Source organism: Amphibalanus amphitrite, unplaced genomic scaffold (assembly GCF_019059575.1).
Source record: "Amphibalanus amphitrite isolate SeventyFive unplaced genomic scaffold, NRLGWU_Aamphi_draft 001919F_arrow, whole genome shotgun sequence".
Classification (NCBI taxonomy): Eukaryota; Metazoa; Arthropoda; class Thecostraca; order Balanomorpha; family Balanidae; genus Amphibalanus; species Amphibalanus amphitrite.
Genome location: NW_024883412.1, coordinates 21287 through 41265, shown reverse-complemented (window position 1 = coordinate 41265; position 19979 = coordinate 21287). Strand labels below are relative to the sequence as shown.

The following is a 19979-nucleotide window of genomic DNA, read 5'->3' as shown; positions in this document are numbered from 1 at the left end:
GACGCCCCGTCGCTCCGAGACCGGCGCTCACTGTATAAACAAGCAAAAAACGCTGGCCGTGCAAAGCTTGGCTGTGCTTTGACAGAGGAGGCATCTAGTGGAATATTTCGTAACTACACAAACTTCTAACAAAGATGTCGCTTGAGGCGCGGTTGAGATTGTAGGTTTTGATCCAACTGAAAATTGACATCTCAAGGACGACGAAATGATGTAAATTTATATGAAATGGTTTTGTATGATGCGTACTTTGATTAATGCCATTAATTTTCCACTGCCTTTTTGTGTGAAACGATTTTGTACCTTGCGATTTTGTATGACACAATTTTGTATGCTGCGCTTTTGTATGTTTTGACTGTCCCCTACCCGGCCTGTTTTGTAGGTTTTGCGCGTTGTATGTTACGATTTTGTATGTTTTGATGATTGTATGATAAGATTTTGTATGCTTTGATATGGAGCCGTTTGAACACCCCCCCTTGTGGTTTTTCGCGAATATCTCAAAAACGGCGGCGCGGAGCGCCGCCGTTTTTGGTACACCTTATCATAAATCAATTCTACACATGTTGTGAAAATTTCAGACCAAGATCATTCAAGGTCAGGTCACCAGGTCACTTGAAGTGACCTCACCTCATAAAAAGTTTCAATGTCTGTCATAGCTACACCGAGAGAACCGATCGCTTTGAAACTTTCAGCGATTGCTAAGAGTAATAGCATGTACAAAATGTATATCTCAGAATTTTGATATCGATGACCTAGGGTCAGGTCAATTTTGCGACCTCCCCATTATAAGTAATGGGAGAAAAATGAAATGCGTCTCTTTTGGACGAAAGACATTATAAACACTCCCAAACACCGAATTACAAGTGGTTTAGACACACTGAACATGAAAATGGTGTCCGTGACCCTTGTTTATGCCCTGAGGTCATCTTAGGTCACGAATGGTATCTAACAGTTTTTCGCAAATAACTTTTGATAGAGACATGCTAGAGCGATGAAAATGCCTTATATGTGTTCAGCTCGACGATACGGATCGACTGATATGCAACATGACCCTTCCCGGTCAGGTTGCACCTTGACCTGAGGTCAAATTTTCAAGTTGACCTTTCAAGGTCAAGTTATAGTTCATTCGATGCGTCTTGACGAGAGGAACACGATGCCGGTGAAAGTAAGCTCGTACAAGGCTTGGGTCAAAAGTTATTGCAGAAAAACTGTTTCCGAAAAAATCGGTTATTTTTGCAGTTTTTGCCCCCTGCAGGCAAAACCGTTGACGTTAGGTCAAATCTGAGAGAATTATTCAGAAAGGGCGTTAATAGGGCCATCGAATGCACTTTTCCGCGGCGCTGTAGCTCTATTGGTTCCCGAGTTATGCGTTGGCTTCTTGGAAATTTTCGTCATTCGACCTGGAAATCGGCGAAATTTTGCCTTCAATGACCTCTGGTGACCTTATTTTTGACCTGACCAAAAAATTGACGGAAGTGATTTCGTCATTATTTTTGACGCTCTTTCGAACACCACCTTCCGCGTATCGCTACGTGGCCCAGGAGCCGAGTTAGAAGGGGGGTGTTCAAACACCCCCCCCCCCCCAGCAGGGCGTGGAAATCCAGAACCTCCAGCAGGGCGCCGGTTAAGAAAGAAGTGTAGCGATGCCACATAACTGCAAATAACATACATTTTATCTAGGTACAGTACCTATCAAAGAGTGCCAGCCGCTTGCGGTCATGGGCGGCGGAACGGAGAGGGCACCGGGTCACCGTGCCTCCCTTTGCTTTTGCCATTTTAACATTAGCCCTATGGGCGTTGCATGGAAAGAATGGAACCAAAAGTCGGCAGTGCCCCCCCCCCCCCGGCCCCCCCCTTAATTGAAGGTGCTCCGCCGCTACTGTTTGCGATAATCTTTCAAAACCATTTTTGCTTGATGAACCAAGCAATTACATCGCGGTATGCAGTATTGGAAGCTAATTTTACAATTTCATAATCAATAGGCACTTCTGTGTCTTTCTCTTGTAAATATCTTGAACATCATTCACACATGTGCTGCAATCAAACGGCTAATTTGTAGCACAATTTAGACTACTAATATTTCGCGTCAGCTCCCGTCATATAGCTTTGACAGCGCGATAGCTCACTCCCCGGTTCCGACGACCTACCTGTGGCTGGCTGTCGACGCGTCGATCCTCTTCACTCCGACGACAGACTGCTGACCGGCCGGCGGCGACGACCCCGAATAGCCGCGGGCCATTTGTGATGGCCAGCGTAACTTGGCAACTGGTTCGCCGTCCGGCCGCCAGGTGGCAGGCCGAGCGGCGCGCTGAATTGAGCCCGGCTTTGTGGAATGGGTAGCGACCAGTGGTGTTTTGTGACTTCATTGATGACGTCTTGGTGGTGTGATGGAGTACAATGTCGGCATGGTGGTTCCAGGAAATGTGTATCCGTGTATGTATGCTGCCTCAGGTCAAGATTGAAACAAATTCAACGTTTAAAATGCCGTATTCTATTAGACAATTTACAGATAAACCTGTTTTTGTTTTGTGATAGTCATAATATTTTACCGCATCGAAAAGAAGAACATCAAGCCACTGTTTTCCGAAAATAAGGATTTTGAAGAAAAAAAGTTTCCTCACTGCAATGAAACTGGATTACACTTTATTTTACAGCATCATGCTTAGGTAATAGGTAGGTATGATTTGATATTGAGTTCATATATACTTAGTTTGATTTCAGGTCAATTTGATATGTAGGTAGGTACGATGCCACTCCACCCACCGATGGTCTCCATATGCCATATTCTGGTTGCTATATGACCATCATTTATATGAACAGCAGTCTGGTATCACGGCACCTACTTCTATTCACCTCCGTTCCTTGGCGCACTATGGAGCACACTAGCGTCATTGTTGGAAAGTAGGTCGCAGACGATGGTATGCAGCTGATAGCACATTCCGTAGCGAGTACTTCGTGGAGATATTTTTACCGCCGAAAAGGAAGCGCCGACGGAAGGTCCAATTCGCAGGAAACTAAGTGAAAATTTCAAAAGCATTCACACATTTTTGCGTAAAACATTGTACGAATATGTTTTCTTTCTATGTAGGTGTAAAGCATACCTTATAGGCAAGTCCATCAGGTCGATCAGATATGTCACAGTTTCCTGTTAAGTGTTTAGTGTTTACGGGAAGTGGAAACGAAACGTAAGCGCGCATTGAACAAGAACATAAAACATGACGCAAGGAAATGCTGAATAAACCTTGAATGCTTACGGTTCAAAGAATGAGGGACGCGGGCTGCTCTAAGATTCATTGCCTATTTAGCAAAAGGAAATCCAAACTGGCATAGAGGCCGCTATATAAGATATACAGATGTTTATCTATCAGGGACTGTTATATATTTTAAAATACCGACTGCAGTTGTATTCCACATCGACGTCCTAGAAATAAAAAGTAAAATGTGGAATGTTTGACCAATGCCACCTCTTCCCCCACCCCTATAGTTTATTTCCACTGGCTGTCCACCTCCAAAGGCCAGCGCTGCACGGCGTTTAACGACACCCCATCGATCGCGCGGCCCTTGTTTCAAATATCGTGACCCGACGCCGCGTCGGATTTGTTGTCCAGTCAAACACTGAAACGAGCAACGTGGATAGGAACGTGACGAATTTTCCAGAACAACCGCACTATGTCGACACTTCCGGGCCATTTGAATTTCATTCGGTGATACTATGGGGTTGATTAAGTCTGATCTTCAAAGCGATACTATTTTTATTTGTGGTAACTAGTAGGTTAAACCCGAATTCCAGATGTCCTTTCAATATCTCTTGGCATTTTCTGACGCCAAGATACATACATCTAAAGAGACGAATCGTTGTTTTTACGTCGCTAAATGTTATTGTTGAACTCAAGTTAACCCGCGCACCGACGGGGGTCCGCGCCAACTTCGCACCGACGGGGGGGGGGGGCGGATGACCGCTCCCCCTGAGATCTCGAGAACGAAGCAAGATAGCGACAAGCGGTAAACGGCATCGGATACGCACGGACAAGGTCTACAATTTTTACTAAGGTCATTTTCAGGTCAGGTCAAAGATGACGTCACAGGGGTCGAAAAAGTCAAAATGGCGGCGCTAGACATGGAGAGAGTTTTTCTCGAATAACTTTCGAATTAGTCAAGATAGGAACAAACTAAGGGCATCATCGTGATCCTCCCGTAAATCCGCATCGAATGATATATATGTTGACCTCGAAAGGTCAAGGTCAAAGGTTGACCTCAGGTCACGTGACCTCGAGGTCATCATGTATATCATTCGATGCGTCTTGACGAGCTGAACACAATGAGACCATCCGCGCGGCTGCATCTTGTTCCTGTACGGAGTTATTGGCAAAAAACCGCTGGTGACCTTTGATGACGTCCCATGACCCAGCTGCCCAACAGCAAAACAGACCTCAAGGTAGTGAAGGTTGATCGTATATGAAATCATATATGGTATATGGGGCCATTCCGACCCGTTTTAGTGGTAAAAACAGGGAGTTGATTTTCCCCCGTTGACTTATAATGGGGAGGTCCCGAAATTGACCTGACCTTAGGTCACCGACATCAAAATTCCAAGATAAACAAATTGTCCCTAGTGAAAAAATTCTACAGGATTTGTACCAAAATCCTGTACGTCCCTACAGGGTCGTGCAGGGTTGCTGGAGTAGCCGTACAGGATTTCATGCAGGCAAATATGGCTGTACATGGAATCCTACAGGGTGCCCTGCACGACCTCCAACAGGGGACCCTGTACTGAATCCTACAAGGAGCCCTGGGGCCGTATTCACGTCGACTTCGTAAGTCGATTTTCTTTCGTAAGTATAATTTGGTATTCACGTCGACACTTCTTAAGTTTTTATCAACGGAGTTCACATGATTAAAAAAATTTACTTAAGAAGTAGGTCAAACTTAAGAAAATTCTTACGAAAATGATCGACGTGAATACGGCCCCTGTACGGCATCTGATAGGGAGCCCTATAGGGAATCCTACAGGGCCCTGTAGGGAATCCTTCAGGGAGCCCTGTATGCAATGATACAGGGAGCCCTGTGCGCAGTCATACAGGGAGCCCTGTGCGCAGTCATACAGGGAGCCCTGTACGCAGTCATACAGGGAGCCCTGTACGCAGTCATACAGGGAGCCCTGTACGCAGTCATACAGGGAGCCATGTACGCACCCATGTGAAAAAGTCTTATACGATTTTACCAGAATCTTCACTATCTTGCATGATCTTATAAGATTTTGAAGACAGTCTTGCAAGGCCTAGCAGAGCTTGTACAAGATTGGCCAACATCATACAGATCTTATAAGAATCTGCCTGGCATAGGCAGATTCTTGCGAGAATGCTGATTCTGGTAAGATTGAAGAATCTTACAAGAATGTGCTGATCCCATGGAAGGCTACTCCCGCTAATCGTTTTTCGCACAAATCATAATTAAAGAGCTCGCTTAACTCTCAAGCAAATGTGATCATTTGCTCCACACGGACTACGTGGAGAACAGTTATAAACGATGCACATGTCAAGTAAAGTATGAGGAGTACCTACCTAGGGAGAAATGCCTCGCCCCGGTGCGTTGATATGTTGGACAATGGACACAATGGACAATGGACAATCTGCAACCTACCGGGATTTATTCATCTCCTCAGGACGGTACTGCTCATTATTAGAACTGGCGGGGACATAAGCATTCGAATGTTGTTGTCAACATTGTCCCGATATAAAGGGAATTACGAATTGTGAATTGATCCCTATAAAAGAACCGATTCACTTCATAACTCCCTAATCCCTTCATAACATTATCAACTTAATTTGACGCGTTGCTGTACTGTATTATTCGGGGACTAACTAGTGTGCATTTGTGCGCTGTGGTGATCTTTCAGAGACTGTACCGACTGGAATTTAGCGCCCACTGTCCGTTTTAGAGACCGTACGGTCGGCGGCGGGCGTCCCGATCCTCGCCTGGGGCGGAGAGGGGAGCGCGCGTCCCCCTCCGCCGCATTCCGTCCGTCCCATTCACTGCTCGCTCGCGGTGTGCGGAGAGCCGACGGAAGTGTCGCGTGTGTGCCGTGCGGTGTCATCTGCCGTCTCCTCTTCCGACCTGAAGGTAAGTTTCTGCCATGCTGTATTGCTGTGTAACAATACGAAAATTGTTCTCAATATTGGCAGCATTACAGACAAAAAAAAAAAAAAAAAATGGCGCCGAAACGTTCACTCAAAAATAGCTGATCGAAAAAGATAGCTGAAAAAAATAGACATTTAGATGTCTACTATCAGATACCAGAGCGCATTAGTAGCGTCGACGCTACTACATAGTAGCACACAACATTAATTCAATATTAAAAATTGGTTATATCCAGGTTGATTGTCAACATTGAGGATCAACCGTTTTTCGACATCGATCCAGCATTTATTTCACGTTGAATTTGCGTTGTATTTGGTTGATAGGAGATTGATAGGTATGCAATAGTGTGATACAACATCAAAATAATGTTGTATGCAGATCACTTTGTATCGCGTTGTATGTATCACTTATGTGCCGATTAGTTACTTTCGACGGCAGGGGTCCCTTCAATCAATATATTATCATTGTAACATGTGAATATCCACCTTGTTACAGGAACGCAGGATGCGAGGATCGTCGGGCGACACCACCACTCGAGATTCGTAGATCGATGGACGGAGCGGCAGCCGCGACGCGATGACGTGTGTCGTAAGGTGACGGGATGTGACCCGGAAATGGCTGTGTATTTATCCCAGAAATACATTTATTCCGAATATTGACTTTGTCGGTAACGCGGAAACTCGTGGGTCTTTTTAGCATTCCTGGTCAATCGGCTCAACAGCAAAATAACAAGATGCGGAATACTTATAGAATGGCGAGTGTGGTGCCCTGTACGAGATCCTTTACAATACCCTGTACGGCACCGTGCACGGCACCCTGTACCACACCGTGCACGGTACCCTGTACGACACCGTGCACGGTACCCTGTACGACACCGTGCACGGCATCCTGTACGACACCGTGCACAGTATCATGTACGACACCGTGCACGGCACCCTGTACGACACCGTGCACGGTACCCTGTACGACACCGTACACGGTACCCTGTACGACACCGTGCACGGCACCCTGTACGACACCGTGCACGACACCCTGCACGATACCGTGCACGGCACCCTGTACGAAACCGTGCACGGCACCCTGTACGACACCGTGTACGACGCCGTGTACGGTACCCTGTACGACACCGTGCACGGTACCCTGTACGATACCCTGTAGGAACCCTGGTAACAATTTCGTCAAAAATCCTGTAGGGTCAACCATACAGGGCTACCCTGTAAGATTTTTTCACTAGGGGTAGCTACTAATGACCTAATAACATCCTGCGACTTTCAAAGGCCTCCGACATCTACTGTAGCTCTGGGACGGTGACAAAGTTGCAAAAAAGTGACTTGAGGTTGGGTCATTCAAAGTGACCTGGTGACCTGACCTTAAAAGTTAGGAGGTTCAAACTTGCACACCATGTGTAAAATTGATGAGAGAATAGTCGTACCAAATTTCGCGGCGCTACGCGCCGCGGTTTTCCCGCTATCCGCGAAAAACCTCAGGGGGGGGGGCGGATATCCCCCCGTCGGTGCGCGGGATTTGTGTAGCACTAACACTCCGCAGTCCGCTACACACGTTGACAGGTCAACTAAAAAGAAAAAAAGAAAAAAGCAGGCCTCTGGAGAGGGGTTGGTACTTGGCATTCAAGAATCGCTATAAAAATAAGCGAGCGAACTATGACGTCATTATCTCTCACGTCAATACGAGGACCAAAGTCCACGGAAACCAGCACATTTGACACGTCATCACAAGCTATGGGGCCCTGTAATTGGATGTTAAATTCTGTTTTACCAGCCTGATTGTGGGTGACATGAGGCAAGCACCGAATAATTGTGAACATAACGACTTTGAGCTTCTCTAATACCAGGCAGCGCCTTAGTGCGGCCATGAAAAGTAGCGAGTAAGTAGCTTTCATTGGCTTCGAGACTGGATAAACGTAAGGCGTTGCAGGCGCGGATCCAGGGGGGGGGGGCGACGGGGGCGGCCGCCCCCCCCCCCCCGCCATCCGAAAAAGGCGCCCATATCCCGCGGCAGAGAGGGCGCCCCGAGCAGAAGAGCGGCGACACAGCAAAGGTTCAGCAGAAATAGGGCGCCCCCAGCCAAAAGTTGGGCTCACCAAGCAGGAGAGTGACGCCCAATTGCCTATTCCCAGCAGATGAGAGTCGCCCCAGCAGCAGATGGGCGCCCCCAGCAGAAGAGGGCGTCTTGTTACAAGAATATAAAATACCTTCTGTTCAAGAGGGGCGCCCCTGGCAGCGGAAGGGCACCCTTAGCAGGAGACGTGTCCCCCTGAAGAGGAGCGACGCCCCAGCAAAAGGAGAGAGGCGCCCCCATTCCGAGAAGAGGGGCGCCCTGACAGCAGCTGGGCGCCCCAGCAAAAAAGGAGCCCCATAATAAGAAAATGGGTGCCACTGGCAGAAGAGGGGCGCCCCAGCAGAAGAGAGGGGTCTCCAGTAGGAGACGGGCGCCCCAAGCAGAAGAGGGGCGCCCCAGCAGAAGAGAGGCGCCACAGCAAAAGTTAATCAGAAATAGGCAGCCTCCAGCAGAGGTTGGGCCCGCCAAACAGGATATGGGCGCCCCATTGACAATATCCGGCAGAAGACAGACGCCCCAGCAGCAGATGGGCGCCCCCGGTAGAAGAGGGGCGCCCCATTACAAAAAGAAAAGGAGTATATTCTACCAAGAGGGGCGCCCCTGACGACAGCGGAGGGGCAACCCCAGCAGAGGGGCGCTGCCCCAGTAAAAGGAGAGGTGTGCCCCGTTCCGAGCAGCAGAGGGTCGCCTCGCCCCAGAAAAAAAAAAACAGGAGCCCCATAAGAAGAAAAGGGGTGCCTCTGGCAGAAGAGAGACGTTCCCCGCAGTGGAAGGGCGCCCCCACAAGAGTGGCGTCTCCAGCAAAAGAGAAGTGCCCCCTGCAAGAGAGGGGCACCCCACCAAAAGTTGGGCAGAAGTGGGGCGCCTCCAGCAGAATTTGGGGTCGCCAAACAGGAGAGGGCCGCCCTATTCACAGTAGAAAAGACTCCTCAGCAGCAAAGGGGCGCCCTAACAGAAAAGGTGCACTCGTAGTAGAAGTGGGACGCATCAGGAAGAAGAGGGGCACTTCTAGCAGAAGATGGGCGTCCCAGATAAGTGGGCCGCCTACAGCAAATTGGTCGTTCTTAGAAGGAAGAAATGAGGCGACTTAAGCAAAGTGGGTCTCTCCATAATGGATTAGGCGATCCAAGCAGAGGTTGGGCGCCCCCGGGAAGTGAGACATAGGTACCAGCATAAGTGAGACGCTTCCAGAAAAAAAGAGGGGGCATCACCAAGAGAAGGAGGACTGCACCAGTAAATGGAGGTCACCTTTTTGCTAATATCTTTTGCTAGGGTAGCGGTGCCCATCTACGACTTTTAACCCGTGCCGTGCTGGTGGTCTGAGTTTTCCGTGTCCTGCTGGGGAGGGGGGGGGGGCCACACTCCCTCGTCTAACTCGGCTCCTGGGCCGCGTAGTGACACGCGATAAGCGGCATTCGAAAGATCGTCAAAAAACAGAACGAAAACAAAACGGTCATTTTTTTAGGTCAGGTCGAATGTCAGGTCACCAGAGGTCATCAAAGGTAAAATGTTGCCTGTTTCAACATTTTTCCGTTTTCGAAGCAGCGGCACATAACTCGGAAACCAATAGAGCTATAGCGCCGCAGAAAAGCGCATTAGATAGCCCTTTTAAAGGTGTTTCTGCAAGCTGCGCTCAGATTTGACCTCAGGTCAACGGTTTAGCCTTCAGAGGGCAAAAGACTCTAAAAATAGCCTTTTTACGAACAATGTTTTCCTGCAATAACTTTTGACTCAAGAGAGTCTCGACATTACGTTTGCCAGCATTGCGTTTCTGTCGTCGAGACACGTCGAACAAACTAAAGGTTGACCTTATGAAGGGTTATTTTGAGAATTTGACATCAGGTCAAGGTCATGACCTGACCGGGAAAGGTCATGCTGCATAGCAGTCGATGCGTATCGTCGAGCTGAACACAGCTGAGGTGTTTTTATCGCTCTAGCTTGAATCTATCAAAAGTTATTTTAAAAAAAACTGCTGCGGACCTTTCATGACATGGGATGACCTCTGGGACATAATGAGTGGTCACACTAGGTGCAATGTTCTTATTCAGTGTGTTAATTTTATATGTATCCCAATGCTTGATATTGTCTAGAATGGCGCTCGTCCAAAAGAGATGCCTTTCAGTTTTCTCCCAAAGACTTAATTATACCTACCTACCTAATGGAGACGTCGCACAACTGACCTGACCTTAGGTCACAGATATCGAAATTCCGAGATATACATTTCATGAATAGTGTTGCTTTCATCAATCGCTGAAAGGTTCAAAGCAATCGTTCAGTCGGTATAGCAATGGTAAGCATTTGAACTTTTTCTTAGGCTAGGTCTTTTGGCATAACCTGGTGACCTGACCTTCCATCACCCGCGTCAGACATTTTTACATGTGCAAAAAAGATGCATCATAAGGTATGCTGAAAATGGCGGCGCTGCGCGCAGCCGTTTTTCAGATATTTGCGAAAAACCTGAGGGGGAGCGCGATAACGCCCCTTAGCACGGCGCGGGCTTTTAGCTCCCGATTTTGACGGTTTGGCGCCCCCTTTGTATGGAGCGCCCCCGGATTGCCAGGTCGCCCCTATTTCGACTTGCCGCCCCCCCCTCCCGAAAATTCCTGGATCCGCCCCTGAGGCGTTGGTGGTTAAGTGGACTCCGGACCACTGAGGAATGGGGATGTTCGGCTTATTTCCTCACCAGGTGGCAGCACTGCCTTCTTTGGACACAGAAACTGTGGCGGCGAATGCGCCACTGTGTTTTGCACTGTGTGGAGTCCGTGCGGTGTCGGTCCGAGGGGCTGAATTTCGGTGAATTTGATAGCAATTGATTTGAATTTTGCTCAGATGGGTTGTGAATTTATATTCAGCAAGTGTCACAAACATGGAAAGGCAAGTTTACAAAGGACAGGAGACTTAGAAAGGCTTCAATTGACGTAGCCGAAGAGAGGCGAGAAGCCGAAGATAGACCGACTCCAAACGGTAATTCCATCGATGTAACACGTTTCCCGACATTTTTTTATGGCGAGCATAACTAAGAGTATAAAATAGTCTAACTTAACTCATAGCTGGATCTTGTATTGCCCATATGAGGTAATTTACCTGTATAAGTTTATGGGCATATCAATATAGGAAATTGACCTGCCCTTTGAGAAAGGCATTAAAAGATGATACATGCTGCCGAGAATGATTATATAAATTCAATGCATTTTTATAAGATTCATTGCAAGCATTTTAGCAGTGTTCTACTTTGTCTGGTACCAAAGATATTGCATGCAGATAAAGGTTATGATGGAAAAAGACAAATAGGATCTATTTTGACACCAGCAACCAGGAGGTATATGTAATAGAACACTAAGCTACCTACTATTTATGAATTGTTACAAGTATTGATCATCCTACATGGTGTTACAGGTGCCCAGTGCAATCATGCTTCTGGTGCGGAGTTGTCAGGATGGAGTCCGAGGAATCAAGGAAGGCAGAGGACCTGCGTATGAAGGAACCAGCCCTGCGGATGAAGTTCGGAGGTGCATACAGAGGGATCCCACTGAAAGACCAGGTAGGAGTTGGTGAACAGCTTGTGCACTGCACTGATGGCCTTTCTTGCAAAATGTTCTTTTTTCAACTCATCACCACCTAAAGCTACTCATTATTGATATAATATCTTCATTCATCAGGTAAATAATTGTTTACTCTAAGTTTTGATTCACACTGAAGTGAACACTATTTTAGAATATTCACTCAGCGTTTTTAGCAACTAAATACGGGCAAGTTTTTTGTTGTTTTTTAAAATAAATTTTCACCTTCTAGAATATTTGTATAGGCAACTGCAATAAAAGTGCATTTCAAAATTGCAAATACTTTGTGTAAAGTTCATGGGTCTTGATGATGTCACTGTATCCAGTTCATCATATCAGATTTCAACTGTGCTTAAAGGGACTATCCCACCTTCTAAAATGTTGTTAAAACCAGTTAAATTGTGCCCGACTTTATAGATTGGATGACCAGGAACACGGTTCTGGCATTTATTTTTCATTAAACATCTTAGGCTTCCCATATTCCAAACACAAACTTTCAAATATGTGACGTCACAGCCCAAAATTACCTCCTTCCCCAGGCCACATTACTGTCATAAAGCTGATTCTTTTTACTCTGTAGGCACCACAACAAAGTTCAGACCAAGTTTTAAGCGATTTTTCAACGAACAACCCCATTTAAATCAGAATGACTAAACGAGGTGACGTCACACTAACGGTCGCTCCATGTTGAAGATAGGGCCTTGTACAAGGCCCATTTTCAAATGAAGGGAACGAATTTCTTCAACACCAAGAGGCCGCGGGGGTTGCAACCTAGATAGATAGTGGTTTCTGAACCTCGCCGCAAACTTGGCTATCTCAACTCAAACCCCATGTTAAAGGTGGGATAGTCCCTTTAAACTGCGATGTTTTGCTAATTGCTTCAGTATATAATGTCCTTTTATCCATGCATGTTAAACATATGTATCTCATTATGACTTGCCAAGATCTTTCCCTACTGTCTTATGCCATTTTTCATTTATTCACAGGTGCAATGCTGCATTGATAAGATCCAGATTCAAGAGCATGGATGCTACCAGATCCTGTGATTTGAAGTTACCAGTGTCACTGCTGCTACAAATGACATCAGCAGCACTTTCTTTGGTGAAAGTTTAGAGGAGCAAACAGTTGGTGCTCTGTGTAGTCAAGCAGTGGAGTTTTGCCACAATCATGAAGTTGATTAAGGTGTCAATTTTTGCTCTGGCTTCTGGGACACCTTGGATCTACATTGCAACCTATGCTAGTGTTCAACATTTCGTGTCATAGTATCACTGATGCAAAGCGTGTTGCATCATACACAAATGAGAGCCAGCAAATTGTCAGACATTTTCTAGTGATAGAGAACTGCATGCCTTAAGCAATTGTTGAAGGTGATAAGTGGTGAATGGTAGGGCTCAGCCACTCAGCTCCTTCCTTCAAAAGTTATCAATCAGCTCTAGAAGAGTAGTCATAGCAATGCTTCACATGTGAAGGCTACTTGCCTGAACGGAACATTGTGGATTTGTTAATTAAGTACCTCTTTATTACAAGTTTGTGCCCATTACAAGCCAAGCTTATTTTACTTAGTTTGTTGCAAGTTTTCCAGGCAGCCCTCAGCCCCTCACACTTGTGTCGCTGAATATTAAACTTTAACTGATAGACCGACGAGATATTGTCCCTTTCGCATCAGATTTTAATCAGTCAGTGGTTTGGTAGAAGGTACAGTCTGTCTTAAAAGTACCGCGCAAAGTGACGGTGGATCCATCAAGCCTGACCGAGGAAGGGCCTGCTATAATTTGAAAGTCACCGAACCAATTGACTTGGGGAACGGACGAGGATGTCATATAGAGCCACGCAGAAATCGCCGGTCATTCGTTGCCCATCATTACAGAATGAACGCATGCCGGATGAAGGGTTAAGTCAATAGTCTGTACAAACTACAGGGATGTGTTTGACTTATCTGACAGTGACGAGCGCTAGAGGTCAACTTAAGACCGTAGGTATGCGTTCTTGTCATGGAATGTGTGTTGTAAATCGATTGTTTCATGCGTGTGAATATATGTCTGAATGTAACAAGGTTTTTTATTTCAACTGTGTAAGTTAAAATATGTGATAACATCGTATCTTTCGTACTCTGTAGCTTTTGGTGACCATTCGACCAGCTCCCTTTCCTTCCGCTCAATGACGATGTAGTAGTTTGCCTTTCACACGCGTCATTGTCTTCCTAATATCGAAATCAACTGTAGCTGCTCATTTTAGCAAAATGATGAACCTGAAAAAGACATGGAACGCAGTTTCCGTTCGCGGCGCGGCGGCCGCCGTCGCCGCCCGCAGTGTTATCCCCGGCCCGGCCGGCACCCGGCCGGCGCGTTGTGTCCAAAGCATACCGTGCTGCCACCTGGCGAGACTTTTCGGAACTCTTAGCGCGAACATCCCCATTGATTTTTGCGACAGTGAGCGAGACATAAGTATCAAAGCGGGACTTTGACTCACTCAATCTGTCCAGCGTTGACGCCGTGATCCATGCGACTGAGGTGTTTGAGGGAACATTTATGTTTGTGTTTTGGAACAAAACGCGTCTTCAACGCTGGCGTACCTAGTACTGACATGGGTGCAAAAATTGTGTGTGGGTTCCTGCGTAGTGTTACGTGCTCCATTTATAGCTCCATATTAGAAGTGGGGTCTGGATTCGCCTTCCCTTCCCCCCTCCCCAGCTTATGCATTTTTTTTTATCAAAATGATTGAAATTTCAATCATAATAAGAAATGTATTGTGATTATTTTCCATATTTACCAATGTGTTGACTGTCTATGATAAGCTACCCGTGCTGAAGTAGGCTAGCCACGAGTCTAGAGTACCTCTGGAAAATCTCTACCTCTAGAATACCTCTACTACCTCTACCTCTAGAATACCTCTGATCCTTCGGTTTTACGACATCATCAATACTCAACAGCTCGCGCATCTAAATATTTCCCATCACCGACAACCATCAGTATCATAACACCTAAAAGCACCGGCAAACGACGTTCGCTGTTGCAGTGCCTTTCTCCGGCTGTCCACAGTCTAACCAGCTGTCGCGTGTGCTCCACATTTTAAAGGGACCCTCCCACCTTCAAAAAAGTTAATGAATTTGCATGAAAGTGATGTCCCTTGGTTCAGAAAGAGCGAAAACGAATATCTACCAAATTTCATCGAAAAATATTCACTGGTTTTCAAGATATTAGGCTTTTACTTTTGTTTACTTTTTGGGATCTCCCCTGTTACTAGCGACTTTATTTGGAAGCAATAATTTGGCAGCCTTAAAGTGCGGCAGACGTTGCGCGCAAAGCAGCGTATACCACCACGTGTTAACGATGGTTTTAGCCTAAGATTTAAAAATCGTTAGATCTCCGCTGACGTCACAAATTCTAAGGGGGCATTCCAATGCATTAGCCCCTTAGAATCCGAAAACTGCAAGTTTGAAATTCCATATCTTCGAATTAAAGCATTTTTCGATGTTGTGAGTGCCCAAACCGGTATTTGCAGGCCATGGCCATCAATTTGGCTATCTCAACTCAAAACTAATGTTAAGGTGGGAGTGTCCCTTTAACCGTCAGCGAATTCGCCTTTAGTGGAGCGGTGTCCAAACCAGGTCATTCTCGATCGATAGCGAAGGTATGGAGCGTGACCACTGGGGGAGGGCTGGCGAGGAGGGTGGAGTTGGTTTTGTCACACTGTTAGCGGTTAGTCTATACTCCTTAGATAGGTAGTAGGTACTGAACGGAATGCGATATAATGCCGTATACGCGCAGTGCGTACTTTGTACAATCCTCGCTAAATAGGTGATGTCGCATACAATCGTTACGCGCAAGCTTTCTCTCATAAACTGCCGAGGCATTTGTAGAAGTATTGTATGCATGCGTGCATGTATTGACATCACAAGCTTTACACATACAGCGTGGCGATTACGGACTTGTTCAGAAGGTGAATATTCTTGTTGACTCTTTGACATGCCGTTTTGTGATGTGTCTCGTTTTACATAATTATTTTAGTTGCAAAATGTAGCATGTATTGACATGTTGATTAGTGCTAAAGTTATTTGAACCGACTCGTCACCCTAATGGTACCACCCAAAGATGGAACAAGATTATTGCCAAGTACTAAGATAGTGCCGTGATGTTAATGTCGGCTTATTGAAGAAAACAAAAAAACGACGCCAGTGGTCAGACCACACACCAAACAAGTGAATTGAAAAAAACATCAGGCCTTTTAAAATAAGGAAAAAAGGCAACTTTCCTCCCAGGCCAGATAATGAAGCTAATACAGAGAACCGGTTTGCTTCTTTATTTATTGATCCAAACCCCCAGGATGTGAAAAACATCAAGCAAGTTCTAACTCTATCATGGGGCAAACAAATTAATTGGGATTGCTTTGCATCTACATACGCACAAATTGTCACCATAACCATCACATCATTTCCATTCAAAAACTTCATATCAAACCAGCTACAGACAATTCCAGTAAGATGCCCGAAAAATAAGGAACTGATTCCCGTTGTCAAGTGTGGCCCGAGGAAGGGCCTCTCGTCGATCTCCTAGACGAACGTCACCGTTGCCGTAAATCCCGTCTGATTAGCAGGGAAGCTGCCACCACCATAGCTGTGAAACTCCAGAGCCAGACGACCGCCCGACGACGTGATGTTCTTATCCTGCAGCTCCTCGTCGCAGTTGACGTAGTCTGGAATCGAGTCGCTATCGGTGTGCACGGTCACCCAGTCAAAGGGACACCTGACACCAGAGCGACCGAACATCTTGAACGCGCCGAACTCGATGAGGACCTGCATTCCTTCTGGCGCGGTGACGATCCAGACACAGTGCAGTCCGGGCGCGTATATGCTGGGGTAGTCGGGCGAGGTGATGTTGCTCTCCGTTGTGATGTCCTGGTCGCCGCACGGCGCCTCGTAGTAGGTGCCGGTGACGGTTTGGCACGTGGTGCCGCTGGTTCCCGGAGGACACACGCACGTGCAGCTGCTGTCCACGTAGCCTCCGTTGGCGCAGGTGGGCGGGGATGAGCAGCTGGCGTCGCAGAGGTACATCAGGTTGGCCAGGTGCTTGTCGCGGTGTGAGAGAACGTCGCGATTCCCAATTAGTCCCGCCTGAGCGATGTCGTTGGTGACGAGTGTCGGAAAACCATTATTGGTGAAAGCAAATCCACCGTAGTGCATCAAGGAGTTCAAGTCGTACGGAACTCCCAGTGACTGTTCGGTGAACGCTATGTTGAAATTACCTCCTCGGTCAGTTTGGATGTTCTCCGAAATGACCGTGACGTACGAGTCTCGATCTGTACGGGACTGTTCGTGCCAGAATCCGATAGCATGGCCAATCTCGTGTACCACAATACCGAGATATTCGCAATTATTCCCAATGCTAAGGCCGGGGGGATCCAGGGCGTCGCAAGTCCATCTACGACACGTCGCAAGTTACGACACATGTCCCGTCGCAAGTTGTGTCGTAGCGGAAAAGGAGGGATGTTGAGGAAAGAGGGGTTTGTCGGAGGATACGACAGAACGTAGCTGCGACAAGGTTTAAATACCCGCTTTACTCGAGAATTTAAAAGGCTACACGATCAGCTGATCCCGTAGTAAGCGTCAGTAAGGTCGAAAACTCTATCAAGCATAAAGGAACATTCGCCCTTCTGGTTTGCGAGCTTATGAGACAGCCAGTTCAAGCATGTTCTCTGATTCTGAAGCTTTGTCTCAACTGGGTGACTTGTGGTTGCTAACGCTCACGTGAGTTGCCATGAATTTTGGGATCGATCACAGGAGATTCGTGGCGCTATAGGGCATCTAGAAGCGATGCTTTAGAAGAAATGAGTTAAGAGAGTATGAGGTCACAGAGAGTTAGTAGAGTTGGAGATTGAGGTCACAATTGGAAGTTACAGAGGTCATCTGGGACACTTCAGGTCACGGAGGTCAATTTGGGGTCATCACAGAGCTCAATTGGAGACCACGGAAGTAATCTGAGACACGTCAGGTCACAGAAGGCAACTTGGGGGCACGTCAGGTTACAGAGGTCAACTCGGGGCCATCACAGAGCTCAATTGGGGGTCATATGGGACACGCCAGGTCACACAGGTCAGCTTGAGGTCATCAAAGAGCTCAATTGGAGGTCACGAAGGTCATCTGGGACACGTCAAGTCACGGAGGTCAACTTGGGGTCATCACAGAGCTCAATTGAAGGTCATGACGGTTATCTGGGGCACACCAGGTCAGATAAGTCAGCTTGGAGTCATCAGAGGGGTCACTTAGAGGTTACAGAGGTCATATGGGACACGTCAGGTCACAGAGGTCAACTTGAGATCATCACAGAGCTCAATTGGAGGTCACGGAGGTCATCTGGGACACATCAGGTTACAGAGGTCAACTTGGGGTCATCACAGAGCTCAATTGGAGGTCATCTGGGACACGTCAGGTCACAGAGGTCAACTTGGGGCCACCACAGAGCTCTATTGGAGATCACGCAGGTCATCTGTGACACGTCAGGCTACAGAGGTCAACTTGGGGGTCATCACAGAGCTCAATTGGAGGTCATCTGGGACACATCAGGTCACAGAGGTCAGCTTGGAGTCATCAGAGAGCTCAATTGGAGGTACGGAGGTCATCTGGGACACTTCAGGTAACAGAGGTCAACTTGGGGTCATCACAGAGCTCTATTGGAGGTCATGGGGGTCATCAAGGGACACGTCAGGTCACAGAGGTCAACTTGGGGTCATCACAGAGCTCTATTGGAGTTCACGGAGGTCATCTGGGACACGTCAGGTTACAGAGGTCAACTTGGGGTCATCACAAAGCTCAATTGGAGGTCATCTGGGACACGTCAGGTCACAGAGGTCAACTTGGGGTCATCACAGAGATCAATTCGAGGTCATGGGGGTCATCTGGGACACATCGTTTTTAGAATTTGGAGAATCTTTTGGGGGATGCCCCTCGCAACGTCCAAGACCGCCTTTCTGGATTCGCCAGTAGTTACTGGAATGGTGTTAGGCTACTTCATATCCATGAATACCCCAATAAATGTGAATATAACATATTATGCACCATGTTCAACACTCTCGCTGGCGCGGATTGAGGCCTCATAGACGAACCGTTGGTTCTTGCTTTATAACTCGCGTTAGCGGAAACGGATTGCAACGAAATTTTCAGGATCTCAAGTTTCAACAATTTTCCACGTACCATGCAAATTTCGTGACCATGATCCCAATGACCTGTGACCTGTGACCTCTCCCTCAAGGCCATATCAACTTGCGACACAACTTACGACTGCTATTTCAAATTCGTAAGTTGTGTCGTAAATCAGGCACTTTGCGATAGACTTTACTTCTTAAGTAACGCTACTCATCAATTGATCCCTCCAAAAACGACTTACTACACAACTTGCGACACGTCGCAGCTGCGACGAGGCTTACGACGCTCTGGATCCCCCCAGCCTAATTGTCTGACCTTCCTTCGACTTTCTCATACCAACGTAGGACCAGCATCCTGACAACTTTTCGAAGCGAATGTGCGGCCCTTTCCTGTATTGTCCTCGTTTCCTCTCGAAACTGAGGCACGTTGCATTCTCCCAATGAGCAATTGCTTCTAGAATGATGGTCTCGTCACCTCTAGAGGATTTGGTGATTATATACGGCACAACTGCATTCGGCCAGGTCGATGCCAGGGCACCCTTACGGTTGAGACGCTGATCTTTGGTGAGGACGATGTCCCCTTCGAAAAGCTCTTCAACGGATCCATCCAGTAGAGTGACGTTCAGAGGCGGGTCCATCATGAATGGAGGTATCGGAGGAGGCGGGGGCGTCGTGATATCCTCCGCCTCGGCAATCCTGACTGGAGTGGAGCCTGTCCTCTGCAACGCTACCGTTGCTGCCGACAGCAGAACTGCAAGCTGGAGACGCGCCATGGCTGAAGTGTGGAGTAGACCAAGCAAGAGCCACTTTTATACCCCATATTTCCACTGTCATTGCGTGACATTTCGGAATGAGTTAAAATGTGTTTTTGAGTTGTAGGGGTGTATTTTGCTGAGTTGTTGGTGGGTCATTTATCTGCAAGAGAAGCACGCATGAAACACGCATAGTGGTAGATGATATATGTGTCCCTCACGATGCCTGTTTGACACCTGTACCTACAGTTGGCACACACTCTTTTGTTGTGCGAAGTGCAGTGCTAGAAAAATATAAACGAAAAATGGCACTCAT

At 47.0% G+C, this 19979-nt stretch overlaps 1 protein-coding gene and 1 long non-coding RNA gene across 2 annotated transcripts; one reads left to right on the top strand and one right to left on the bottom strand.

The window, feature by feature from the left end:
• Nucleotides 1-10886: 10886 nt before the first annotated feature.
• Nucleotides 10887-13823, top strand: LOC122375780. The gene is made up of 3 exons (XR_006255455.1): nucleotides 10887-11178; nucleotides 11611-11755; nucleotides 12761-13823. It is a non-coding gene; the product is annotated as an uncharacterized LOC122375780 (long non-coding RNA).
• Nucleotides 13824-16286: 2463 nt separating this feature from the next.
• On the bottom strand, nucleotides 16287-19674 carry LOC122375778 (blastula protease 10-like). The gene is made up of 2 exons (XM_043355278.1): nucleotides 19215-19674; nucleotides 16287-17155 (listed from the first exon to the last, which is right to left on the bottom strand). The coding sequence occupies exons 1-2, from the start codon at nucleotides 19550-19552 to the stop codon at nucleotides 16324-16326; spliced, it is 1170 nt and encodes a 389-aa protein (XP_043211213.1). The 5' UTR covers nucleotides 19553-19674; the 3' UTR covers nucleotides 16287-16323.
• Nucleotides 19675-19979: the final 305 nt, after the last annotated feature.